Below are 12986 nucleotides of genomic sequence, written 5' to 3'. Positions count from 1 at the left end.
TCTGGGCTTCTCACAGCAATGTGTGCAGAAGAGGCTGAGTACGGTCCTACTGCTCAGGCAGCTGCCTCAAGCCAGCGAGCCCTACTCACCGATTTCATGACCTGGTCGCTCTGCTTGATCACCTCGTGGATCTGCCGCAGGACGTTCACCTTGGTGTCCTCCAGCTCCTGCTTCTGTGTGTTGGCATCTGCGATGCAGGTCCGGTATGTGGCCATCGACTCCTCTGCCTGAAAGCACCCGAGAAAGTGTGAGGTGCTAACTGCCCAGCGGCGGGAGGGCAGGGAAGGAAGACAAACCCTCCTTTGCCCCTTGGGTGGCACTTACCCTACAGTCCCTCCTGCCCAGGCAGTTCCGATGAGCATTTAGCACTGACTGCCCTGGAGAATGAAGTCCTTGAGTCACATACCAGGTGCAGCAGCCAGGGCAATGCTGGGGCAAGCACCCCCGGCTGTTCCCCAGGCACTCCTGCACTCATCCTTGGCTTCTATGCTGGGACAGCTGCCAACAAGACCAGCTGGGGAAGTTCTTTCAATGCAGACACTTGTCTGCTAGGATTCATGGGTTCCAAAGCCAGACCATTGTGATCATCTAGGCTGATTTCCTGTGTAACACCAAGTCATAGCTTCCCCCCCAAGATAATCCCTAGAGCAGATCTTTTAGAAAAACATTCTGTCTTGATTTAAAAATTCTCAGTGATGGAGAATCCATCACAACCCTTGGTAAGTTGTTCCAATGCTTAATTATCCTCACTGTTAAAAATTTACCCCTTATCTGCAGTCTGAATTTGTCTAGCTTCAACTTCCAGCCATTGAATGATGTTATTCCTTCTCTGCTAGATTGAAGAGCCCCTTACAAAATATTTGTTCCCCATGTAGGTATGTGTCGACTGTAACCAAATCACCCCTTAACCTTCGCTTTGTTAAGCTAAATAGACTGAGCTCCTGGAGTATGTCTCTATAAGGCAGGTTTTCTAATCCTTTAATCAATCTCACAACCCTTCTCTGAACCCTCTCCAATTTATCAACATCCTTCTGGAATTTTGGACACCAGAACTGGATACAGCATCCGTGTCAAGTCCCGCCGAATTAATTTCAGTGGCTGTCAGGGGCAGCGAATTCCCAGCACAATTGGAGCCAGTGAACTAAAACACCTCGTTACCATTGGAAGGTGATAGCGGATTGGTTCAGTGGCCCTGCTGTTCAGCCTGGTGAGAGACCCAGGTGGTCCTGGGCGGGTGCAGGGGGTTGGGGTCTACCAGAGGCCCTGCTAGTGAGTGATTCAGCACCAGTCCCTCTGGTCAGGTATGGAGCAGAAACACTGGGAGTCTGGGATGTGCTTCCGGCTGAAAGGATGGTTTGGAGATGTACGGCGTTTGGGACACGAAAGGCTCCAAGGGTGTGGAGAGGGCTCCCTGCCCACTCAACATCCCAAACAGTGATGTTCTCCTAGCATCTCCCTGACCCTCACCTTATTCCTGGCCTCCTCCTCCAGCCGCCTCTTCTTGTCCAGGGTCTTGTTGGTGGTGTTGCTGCTGGTGTTCTGCTGTTCCTCTTCGGCCTTCACTGTCATATACTTGGCCTTCTCGTGTTCTTCACAGCGCTGCATGTATATCTGCTTGGCCTTGCGCAGGTTGGTCTCAGCCTCTTGCTGCCGGACAAAAAATTGGGACCTTGATCCAAGGTAACTGGTCTAGGGAAAAGTCTGTCTGTCCAAGGAGAATGTTATCCTCCCCCTCCCTAGCCCCAGGGTTCTCTCCTCACTGGCCTGAAAGATTCTCCACTGCAGAATTACGGGATATAGCTGAGTACTAACCAACTCTGCACACATATGGCTAGGAATGAGCATGGAGGGGAGGAAACTTAGACTGTAAACTCTTTGGGGCAGAGGCTGGCTCTTTGTTATGCATATGTACAGCGCCTAGCACGGTAGGGATCAGATCTAGAACTAGGGCCCCAGGCTCTCCTGCAGGATAAATAATAAGGAAACGGTTCTGGGCTCTTATAGTGAAACTGACAGGGGGGTTGGAAGAGCAAAGCTCCTTTCAATGGGAGAGCTGCTTTCCTGCCCCCTGGGAGCACTGGGATGGTGGGGATGATGGGGGGGTGGGGGGGCAGAAGAAGTGTTACAGTCCCTTGGATGCACATTTCTCGCATTGCTCGTCCATCAGGCTCACTGAAGAGCCCATCATAGACCAGTCCCGTGCGTGCTTGTTTCTAATGCCGGCACGAAGAGGGGCAAAGAATCTGACAATATGAGTGACAAGATGGGGGGGGGGGGGCTGTCACAGCCAGGATACAATCACGGCACAACCCTATGGCATGCTGCAGCTATTCGTTACCTACCAGCTTCCTCTGGGCCCGGTGCCACTGCTCCTTAATCTCCTTCCTTCGCTTTTCGTGTTCAAGGCGTCTCATTCCTAGTGGCTGGAATGGAGGGGGGGGGAACAGAATGGTTTATAGTTGAGGCCAGTAGGGGGCGGGGTCAGGGGCAGAACAGCTCAGAGGCCTTTTTGACCTGTGCCTACATATGCTCTGCCCTGCTCGGGTCCTCCAAATGCACCAGTGTCCTTTACAGTGGATTGCAGTGCTCATAAACCCAAGGGCTTGCCAGCACCCGCCATAGCACGGGCAGCTCCACACAGCTCTGCCAGGTCACTTCTCATTCCTGGCCTGCCCTGCCTACCCCGGTCCTGTTCTAGTAAGCAGACTTTGCTGTGTGTTGCAAAGGCTGAGTCACTGGGCTACAGCATCAAGAGATGTGTGTTCTATCCCTGGCTTGCTCTGTGATATTAGGGTGTCATGTGCCTCAGTTTCCCCACCTGTAAAGTGGGGGTGCTGATACATACTTTCCTTTGTAAGGGGCTTTGTGATCTACAAATGAGAAGTGCTATAGAAGAGTTGCTTTCACTGATCATGCTGAACTAAGGGCGATTCTGTGTTGTGGACAAACACCTCGAAATTAGGTGGATGGTGTCCTGTTCATTTTCACTTTAGGCTGACATAAGTAAACGGAGCTCTCTGGCGGTGAAAGAACCATGCATTACCCTACTGTCCTGGGGACGCAGACCGGACCTAGCAGCTTTCTGCTAGGGACTCGCGCGTGTAACTTTGTACATGCCGGGAACAATACACAGACCCTGAAGAGGCCTAAGCCGAGCTGGAGAATGGCGAAAATGAATTGTTTGGTTTAGCTGAACTTAGGGATGGTTGTGAGACCTTTTATCCAAACACCCCAAAGCCCAGGAGTTTGGATACATGATTCTGGTGCGTCTCCAGTTTGGAGCAGTAACAGGGGACGCCGGTAAATATCAAACCCAACCCCTGTCTTAGTTGAGTGAAAGGGAACTCTGAAGATCTGTGCCTGAAAGAGAAACCCTGTGGTATAAAGACAGCGACAGGACAGCACTTCTACCACTGCAAAGTCCCTAGTGGGAAGGGGTTACTCTCAGGTGCCCTTTCCAGTAGGAGAGGGCACTTCCTGTTTCAAAGCCAGGAACTCAGGGGCATCAGGTGTTCCCTGCAGATCAAACAGCAAACAGGGAAAACAAATGCAGGGGATCTCTCCAGCGATTTGCACCAAAGCATCCCGTGCAGCTGTGGGTGTGGGCATCTGTCCTACCTGCAGGAAGGTATGGTTCTGCAAGGTGGCAGCCGTTTGCACGACTGTGGCGCCGTACTCCATATCCTGCTCCAGAGCCAGCGAGTAGATCGACAGGAACGGCATGTGTGGCTGGAAAATTACAACACCCCCCCGAGAGAGTCAACTGCCACAGCGAGCACATGGCAGAGAAATGGTCCTAGCCGCGGGGCAGGGGGTGGAGGAGAGTGAGAGGCCCAGACTGTCTGTGTGCTGCCGGCAAAGGCCCAGAGCTAGCTTTTACAGATAGATGAATTGTGTACTGTCAGCACGGTGCAAAGGGGAAGAAGGGGAAATGTCAGAGGTTCTGTTGAGCTTGAAGTGCGTAACCTCATCCCCAGCAGCTCTCAAACCAGAGTGCCTGTAAAACTCTGCGATATGACTTTATGCCATAACCGCTTCCTCCTGGGATTCCTTCTAGCCTGGCTGGTAGATAGCTCACTCTCACCCAAACAGGTCCTATTGTTATGGGACCCAGAGCCTGGGTTCAAGTTGAAGTGAATGGTCGTTACTTGGACCGGGGGGGAGGGAATTGGGCCCCTGGATTTGCCACGAGGGAGCAGGGAGTCTCAAAAATGAAGCGCCATACCTAGAAATTTAGGGGTGAGATTTTCAGAAGTGCTTAGCACTGGCCTTTGAATTCCGTGCTCCCCTGACTGCAGTCGGAGCCAAGTTAGGCAGTGCAGCGTGCTTCTGAAAAATTACACCCTAGAAGGGCTTAGCTGAACCGGTGAGGCTCTGAAAGTGCAGTGTTTCTCTCATGAGCAGGGAGGTTTCCAGTGCTTGCTTCTGGTGTAAGTAAGGCCCAGACGTATGCAGGAACCCGACACAAGGGGTGTGCTTACATCGGAGCTCTGACCTACCTCCTGAGTGATTGTTTGCTTACAGCTGTTCACCATCTTCTGCAGTCCTTTGGCAAATTCCATCTCTGCAAGGGAAAGGAAGGAAGGGAAGATGGACTTAGAAGGCCTTGCCCTGCTGATTTTGTGTTTCATCACACACACACACACAAACAAAAAAAACCCTTTGCCTTTTTCTATCAAGGTAGTAATTCTTTGCATGCACATAGATCTACTTCATCCATAGATCTTAAAGTGCTTTACACAGGAAGACAGGTATCACTTTACAGCGGGCCAGACTGAGGCAGAGACTTGCCCAAGATCATACAGAGTCAGTGGCAAATTCTGGAATGGAATTCAAGTTCTGACTCCCAGGCCTGTGCTCGGTCCATTAGGCCATAAATGACTCTCTTGGTCCCCAACCCATTTCTGGATCAAGGGGTCCCTTCAACCTCAAGCCCGTAATAAATACTACGAGAATGGGAGCTGGGAGTAGCACTGTGGCCATTACGATGCCGCCTTCAGGAATTCAGCATCTTGGGAAGCATACTCTGTCCTCTCGCCACTCACCCAGAGTGGTCCTCTTCTCCAGGTAATAGAAGAGGTCCTTCATGTACTTGGAGATGTTTTTGGCATACTGGAGAGCAACTTCCACGCCGCCCTCACACCGCTGGAGCATGATGTCCACCTCTTCTGCAGACGGACGGACTGTGACAGAGGGACACGGCGAAAGATGGGAGAGAAGGAGGAGATATAGAATTAGCCAGGCAATTAAGCTACTGCCAAGCACTCTCATCCGCTGACTTACACACCCAAATTGTCTTGGGGTTTCCAGGAGTCCTGCAGGGATCAAAGAGGCATCCGGGGGGATCCTGCGGGGGTCAGGCACACTGGTAGGGAACTGGAACCAAGGAGCAGAACTGACCTCCTGAGCCACTGCAGGCTTCCCCCATGTCACCCTCCCCCATGGCATCAGATTCAGACTTCCTGAGCTTTCCTTTAAAGCCCTTCATGACCCTGCCACACCCTACTAATCCACTCTCATGTCTCATGACATCTGTTGCCTGCCAATGACACCAGCTTCCGTCGCCAGTTTGTCTGTTTCTTCCACTCGCCAGAGCCGTCCCGTGAAGTGCTCTCCCCAAACGAGCCTGTCAAGCCGTTACCCTGCCCTCCTTCAACCCCCTTTCCAAAGTCCACTTGTGCTGCCATGCTGGGATTGAACTTCCAGCTGATCGTGGCTAGGCAGGGGGCATAGTAAGGGTTACCGATACGTTTCTAGCATTTATAAGCCAACTGGCTCGATCCCTGCAAATTGCGCAGGTAGTCAGCCGATAGAAAAGTGGGTTCTTATTACTTCTGCCCTTTCCCGCCTCGCTCCACTCCCTCTGTCACACCAACTTTTGTTGTCTGGTCTGGTCTCTAAGCTCTTCGGGGCAGGGACGCTCTCTTACGTGTTCATGCAGCGCCCCACAGAACGGTTGGGGCCGTTGGGTGCTATTGCAGCAGTAGTGAAAATGATGAGGCTCTCTCGTCTCGGAGGAGACGTTGGCTGGACGGGCATTGCACCCGCTGGACGGTTTGCAGGAACGCTGCCTGCCTGAACTGGCCCACCACCTGCTGGCTCCGAGACTTAGAGAAATGCCACGAGCTGCACATTTCATGGCGAGTGTTTGTTACCAGCCCCTTTGTGCCCTCGGCTGTCTGGTGGGCATGGAGAATGCAGTTTTAACTGCTTTGGTGCTGCCTTTGGTGCCGGGTCCAGGGGGCAAGAATACACCTGCAGGGAAGCCTCATGTACTTGTCACTTGCGCCCCGCAATCCTGTGGAACGCTGGCATTCAGCACCACTGCAAGCCAGGGACTTGCACCTGCACGTTTCTCCCTGAACCTCGATAATGGAGAGGGAACGTCATGTCCTCTGAGCCACTCCGCTGGTCCTGCTGCCCAGACTTCCCTGCACTCAGCAGGATTTATTCTGCACCCAGCCACTGGAGATGATAAAACATCACTCACCTGAATCAAATTTTTCCATGCCGGCTGGCATGCCGTCTGCACCCTGCCCAGGGATCCCTCCGTAGAGGTTCTCCATCGACTGTTGGGGTGGGGAGGCAAAAGATCTCGTTAGAGAGTGAGAAGTAGGTGCAACGAGTGAAGACGGGAGCAGGCTGCCACGGGGGTTTTTCAGAAGCCAGGAGATGGATATAGAAACCTGGGGCTCCTGGCGGTTCTCTATGTTCACTGAGGCCCAGAAAAAGGAGCAAACTCTTTTGATCTGCCAAGTGCAGCCCTGGGGTCGTACATGAAGGCCCTCAGGGGACATGGAAGTATCTGTGGTTAAGTGACCTGCTCAAGGTCACACAGCAAATCAGCAGCAGAGCCAAGAATAGACACCAAGAGCCCTGATTCTCAGTCTTCCACTCTTTGGTCTACAAGATCATCCAGTGACCTAGCTGAAGTCCTTCTCAGGGGCCTGTCACCTCTCTAGCTAAGCACCCTGTGCCCTTTTGATCTCTCCTTGTCTGCATGAATGGCAGTAGGTACAGGGCCAAGCAGACAAGGCCTGTGTGATGTTCCCTGCACAGTTCTGTCAGTGCCCTCTAGGCTAAGCTGGGACAGCCAGGCTCTGGGTTGGTTGCCTCTACTTGTTCTTGAGCAGAGACTGTGTGTAGCTGCTTCTCTCTGTGCTGAGCAGGGCCTGTTCAGGGCTTCTGAACGGCAGGGTGCCAGAAGCAAAAGCAAACCCCAGCGATATCCCGCCTCCGGTCCACTTAGGAGCAGGCTGACCCAGATGTGCATGAACGAAACTGGTGTCACTCACCTGATTCTGGTCGCTGGGAGGTATCGAGAGCAGGGTGCTGCTGTCCACCTCTCCCATGAGGAATTCAGACACGCTGGAAGAAGGGGCAGGAGGACATGGATGGTCAGCACGGTTAGAGTTATTAACAGGAGAGCAGCAAGTAGGACCTTCCATACCACTTCAGAGTGCAGGTCCCTGGAGTCTGCCAGGGGCCAGGCCCCAGGGCCTGATTCAGCTCCTCTTCCTATTCGCGTCAGTGGGGATTGGATCAGCCCCCAAATGTTTTAGCCCCTACAGTTTAGATGAAGGTGAAGCGGTGGCAGGAGGAGACCGGAAGTATCTTAATAGTCCCACCCAGGTGGTTGTCTGAACCAGACCTCCTGGTCTCAATAGCAATGTGAGTATAATGGATGTAAATAATACAAGGAACAGACCAGGACGTCCAGCCAGGGTCCACCAGGGACCTTGTGACTCTGCAGGGAGTGGGGGAGGGGTTGCACACCCAAAACTTGGTCTTTCACCATTGCCAGTAAAAGCTGCCCCTTGTCAAGATGTGAGCGTGCAAAGTGACAGGGCGGAGCGGCATGTTCTGTCTGGGGTGGGGACAGTCGAGGTTTCATGGGAGGGGCACGTCCTCCAGACCACCAATGGCTGAGGTTCGCTTACGTGCTACTGAAGGAGACTGCGATGGTCTCCAGAGCCTTCTCGAACTCCCGCTTGTCCGTCTCATTGCTGGACTCATAGTGGAAACCTGGGAATGAAAGAGAAGCAAAAGCCCTTTTGTGACTGACACCTACTGAGCAGCCATTTGCTGGTGGTGGTCCCAGACCTGCTCCGACGTAGGGAGAGAGGGCTGAGCCTTGCAGCCTTGCAGCCCATCCAGTCTCTGCTCTCAGGCTCGGCTGCCCCCTTAGACAATTCTCATGTACCTCTGTCCTTGGTAACTAGGGCGCATCTACACTGCAAAAAAAAATCCCGCGGCAGCAAGTCTCAGAACCCAGTTCAGTGGACTAAGGCTCCTGCTATGGAGTGTAGACATCCCCACTCGGGCTGGAGCCTGGGCTGAGACCTCCCCCATCTCCAGATTTCAGAACCCGGGCAAAAGCCCAAGCAGGAATGTCTATCTTTGGCCGCATAGCACAACTCCTGTGAGCCCAAGACAGTTGACCCGGGCTCTGAGACTGGCTGCTGCGGGGGTGTTTTTCAGAGTAGATGTACCCTAGGTGCCACCAACAAAACAGTCTGGCTCTATGAACCCAGCTTCTCTATGCTAATTGCCACAGTAAGTTTCTAAGGCACTAGCAGGGCAGCTTTTGAAACAGACCTAGAAACCTTGGGGGCAGAGCCGTGCAATACATATAATCATGTCTCTTAGAGTTGGGAAAGACCTGCCTAGGTTTCATCTGGTCCAGCACCCTAGGGAGGGTTAGCTCTGGATTGTTCCCATGGAATATTCCCCAGGGCTTTGTCCAGTCCAGTTTTAATTTCCCCAGTGACGGGGCTTTAACCATTTCCCTTGGGAGGTTGTTCCCTGTTCAACATTAGCAAAAGATTCCTCATACTTGGTCTGTGTTTCCCCTAAGGTCAGTTGCAACCCATCACTCCCAGCTACCCCGGGGCCACCATAACAGATAAGATGAATCTGTGTTACTGGTGTGCATTTCCTGCCCTACGACTTCAGAGCCTTCTGCTTTGAGATGGAAAAGGCTGATTAAAGAACCCCTCTAATCCCAGACTGTGAGCGAGCAGCTTGTACTGCTGCAGAGCTGCCAGGTGGAGGAGTCACCCCGGCAGCGTGAGCCATCACCCCAAGCTCTGAATCCTGCAGATCCCAAAGAAAAGGAGAATTTTAGTCTCATCTAGTTCAAGTCCAGGGATTCTGAATAGATCAGATGCAGAATCATTCTGGGTCTGCTCCTGCATGAATCTAGTGTAGAATCGCTATAGGTTTTAACATGAAATGGTAAAAAGAGAATGGGCCCAATTCTGTATTCCCTGCATCCTGGGCTCGGCTCTCCATTGCCCTACCCCTAGTGCAAAGTAGGTGTGAAATGTTCATTCTGATTAGGTTGCATATTACAGCCACGTTGATGCAAAACTAAAGCCTCTCCCAGGGTAAAAGACCAGAATCTGTCTCACAACCTCATCGCTCATCAAGGTCAACTCTCTGCACGGCTCAGAGGAACCCTCATTTTTAAACACACCTCACATCAGCGCTTGCCACGACTGCCGTGCCACAGAGCCCGGCCCATGCTGAGGCCCTGACAGGCAATCACTGAGCAAGCCAATCAGCAGATCTCGTTCCACCCTGCTATGGAGGAACTTCCCGTCCCTTGTGGTTACTGTTTGGTGTCCAGGAAATGAGGGCAGTGACGCAAAATGTTGTGCTCTGTGTGCGGTTAAACCCGCCGTCCCTTCCCCCACTGCTGTTGTAACCCTGAGCTCTCGGAAGCCTTTTCACGGGCAGGCTCGACAGAACCACGTCTCACAAACCCTGTGGTGCCGTCAGGGACCCTGGGAGATAGTGGCCGCGCTGGCCAATGGTGATACGGGTTTAAGATTTTTATTGCCGTCACACATAGAAGGCCCCGTCACGAATCTGAGCTCCATTGCGCTAGGCACTGCGCACCTTGTAAAACAGACTGCCCCCGCCCCAAAATCCTGACAGTCTAAGGCCTGGATCCAAAGACTCTCAGTGACCTCAGTGGGCTTTGGGTCAGCCCTAAGTACCCCTCATGTCATCTGAACACACGGTTTCTCTCCTACGAGCTGGAAAATAGGCCAGCTTGGGCTTATGGTTTTCAGCCTGGCCGCCAGTTTTAAAGACACAAGTTTGCACCGCCCGTGAGGAGCCAGTACTGATGTTCAGTATTTAGAAATCCTCCTGGATCACAGCCACAGTTGTGTAGAGACGCCCCCAAATACCAGCCCTTTGCACCAGACATTAGTTGAGAAGGCACAATAGTGCCCACGAATCTGCAGGCCATTTTTGAAAATCAGGCCTATCAAACAAAATCGCCAAGAATAACAGCGCGGCTGGGAACTGCTTTCCCGGGGTCCCACTCATCAGAACCCCGGGCATGTATTTCCACCCTAGTCAATGGCACGCTTTTCTAACCACCTCTGAAGAAGAAATTTGCTGTTCTCCTGTCACCTTGGCTCAGATCAACATGCGAGATCAGTTTAATAGCCGATTCATGCATTGCCTTAGCTGCGTGAACAATACCTGTCAGGTTTGGAAAGGCACAAACGGCAGCTAGGCACCAAACCCTCAGCGACATTCCAGGGGGCTTCAAAATAATAATAAAAATAGGGGCTGGGCCCTAGGCTGCAATCTGTGCCTTGGATCATCTCCCTCTCCCACACTTTGAGTAGGCAGGGAGCCTGATTCTGATCTCACTTCTTATTGTTTTATTTCTGTTGCTGTAGGGCCTTGGAGCCCGAGTCACAGACCAGGACCCAAGGGTGCTGGTTGCTGTACAAACGCAGAACAAAGAACTGGCCCAGAGAGCGGACACTCCCACCAGTTTTACATGAGGAACTTCATTCAGTTCAACAGCGCGGCTCTCGATCCGCACCAATGTAAGTGAGAGGACAATCAGGCCTCTGCAGAGCTCTGAGTACCCAGTGTTTACTATTGATTGGGACGGGGTCTGTACGAAACCTCTGGATCCAAACATCCCCAGTCTCTGGGAAAGTTCAGACACAGAGCCCAGCGTTGTACCGTGGGCTCATTGTGGGAATGGGACTCTCCGCTGCCTGCGGATGTCATTTACACTGGCATGAGGTAAGAGGCCAGCGTGCATGAGTGGAGAATTCTGACCTGGTGGCATTTCACACCCGCTTCGGCTAGGTGTAAATGATGACACAAGACTCAGGGCAGTGGAGAATCGAGTCCTATGGCTGATGCCCTCTTTTAGGCTTCACAGGTGTAAATCTGGAGTGAGTGCATGAGAACATAAAGAGTGGCCACACTGGGTCAGACCAAAGGTCCATCGAGCCCAGTGTCCTGTCTTCCGACAGTGGCCAATGCCAGGTGCCCCAGAGGGAATGAACAGAACAGGTAATCATCAAGTGATCCATCCCCTGTCACTCTTTAATCAATGGGATTACACTGATGTGAAAGTGGTGGAAGGGAGAGGAGAATCAGAGCCCGTCTCCTGCCTTTGCAGGGGGATAGACCTGGTAACCTAGTAGGTCTTGTCCATCTCCAATTACTGTGGTTCTCCTGCACCAGCCTCGAGGACATCCCCCGGCACACACAGCTTTCATGGCCAACCAGCAGTGATTTTTGTCCCAGTGGAAGAGAGCTGGGAACCCAGACCCCGATATCAGTCAGAGCAGGGGAGCCAGGGGTGGCTTTCCAACAGACAAGAACTCACCACAAATATTGCACCCCCGTCCCAGCCCTGAAGCGGAACTGAGAGTTCCAGGAAACACATCATGGCCTGACTCCTGAGCACCTCTCACCATGTGGTGTCCAAGGGGAAAATATGAGTGAAAGGGCTAAACCTCCCACTGGAGTCAAGGTCCAAGTTCCCACTGATTTCAGCGGGGCCTGGGTTTGGCCCTAGGTCCCTGTCACCCCCAGTGATGAATGTTACAAGGCTCTCCCCCGAGTCAGTTTCTCAGAGCAGTGTGGTCATGGCAGGGTGAGGCTGAGGGTGTTAGCCAGGCCGGGGCTGGTTTTACAGCTCAGAAAGCAGCCCTCCCTCTCCCAAGCCCTGGTTTGTTGGTTGGAAGGTTTCCCACTGGCATCATTCACTTGGGCTTGTCTGACGCCCTGTCTGGAGAAAGGGCAGCTGCTTTGTAAAAGCTTTGGTGTGAATGGTCTCCCCCAGCTGTGACCCAGCACCCTCAGGCCGGGCTCTCTCTAATCCCAGGAAATTAAATGCTAGATTTTGGCTAATCCACGCTGCACTTCCTGAGGATCTGAGACAGCTGGCTCCTGCCTGGTGCAGGCACAATGTGTCAGACGAAGGGCCATACTTGTCTCTGGTGTAATTCCACTGACTGCACTGGGGCCATGTGCTGAATTTGGCCCAGTGAACGATTCATGCTAGTGACCCACAGAGGCTTTTGTGTCCGTCCATGAAGGTCTGCACCCGTGGGCATAAAGAGGGTTAGGGCGTGAGCAAGCGAGCGGAACGTGGGCTGAAAATCACAGCAATGTTCCTGGTGGGGAGGCGGGGGAGAACAACCAGACTGCGGGATCCTCTCCCCTGTGAGAGCTTGCTCACTGGAGTCATTTTAAAGTGGACTACACCAAGCCCTGGAGAACAGGCTGTAGGGAACAAGCCTGCTCTGGCAGAAATACCCTAGTGCTGGGGCTGGGTCGATAGCCCTGGTGACTGAAGAACTGTCTCTACCCCCCTGGGCAGCAGCCACACTAGCTTCCTGGACACTGTTCCCCACCAGTGTGCCTGACCCCCGCAGGATCCCCCCGGATGCAGAAGGGAGCTCAGTCTCCATAGCCCATTCAGTCCTCGGCCTTTGTCTGCCGCATGTGCAAGCAAGGGGTAGGCTAGCGCTGGTTGTGATTGTGGTTTGGATGCAAAGGACATCTGCAAACCAAGGACTGGGCTGAGGCCTCACCACTGAGTCCTTGCAGCCCTGACCCCAGCCCCAAAGAGCCTTTCCTTCGGGTCAGCTTCCATCTGCCTCCAGCCCAGGCTGGCTGTGAACAGGGTCAGCGTCTGTGAGTCCGCACCA

At 52.9% G+C, this 12986-nt stretch overlaps 1 protein-coding gene across 3 annotated transcripts in view; it reads right to left on the bottom strand.

The window, feature by feature from the left end:
• The window catches only part of ARHGAP45 (Rho GTPase activating protein 45), a 44827-nt gene that overhangs the window by 16789 nt on the left and 15052 nt on the right, over nucleotides 1-12986 (bottom strand). For all 3 annotated transcript variants that reach the window (XM_077842053.1, XM_077842054.1, XM_077842052.1), the window contains exons 4-12: nucleotides 7941-8025; nucleotides 7296-7368; nucleotides 6491-6569; nucleotides 5046-5183; nucleotides 4500-4564; nucleotides 3619-3729; nucleotides 2343-2423; nucleotides 1468-1647; nucleotides 90-227 (exon numbers count right to left, since the gene is read on the bottom strand). In XM_077842053.1, the coding sequence (XP_077698179.1) occupies nucleotides 90-227; nucleotides 1468-1647; nucleotides 2343-2423; nucleotides 3619-3729; nucleotides 4500-4564; nucleotides 5046-5183; nucleotides 6491-6569; nucleotides 7296-7368; nucleotides 7941-8025 (950 nt within the window). The remainder of the gene's footprint in view (nucleotides 1-89; nucleotides 228-1467; nucleotides 1648-2342; nucleotides 2424-3618; nucleotides 3730-4499; nucleotides 4565-5045; nucleotides 5184-6490; nucleotides 6570-7295; nucleotides 7369-7940; nucleotides 8026-12986) is intronic.

Source organism: Eretmochelys imbricata, chromosome 25, assembly GCF_965152235.1.
Source record: "Eretmochelys imbricata isolate rEreImb1 chromosome 25, rEreImb1.hap1, whole genome shotgun sequence".
In the NCBI taxonomy this organism is placed as follows: Eukaryota; Metazoa; Chordata; order Testudines; family Cheloniidae; genus Eretmochelys; species Eretmochelys imbricata.
This window is presented reverse-complemented; position numbering and strand designations above follow the sequence as displayed.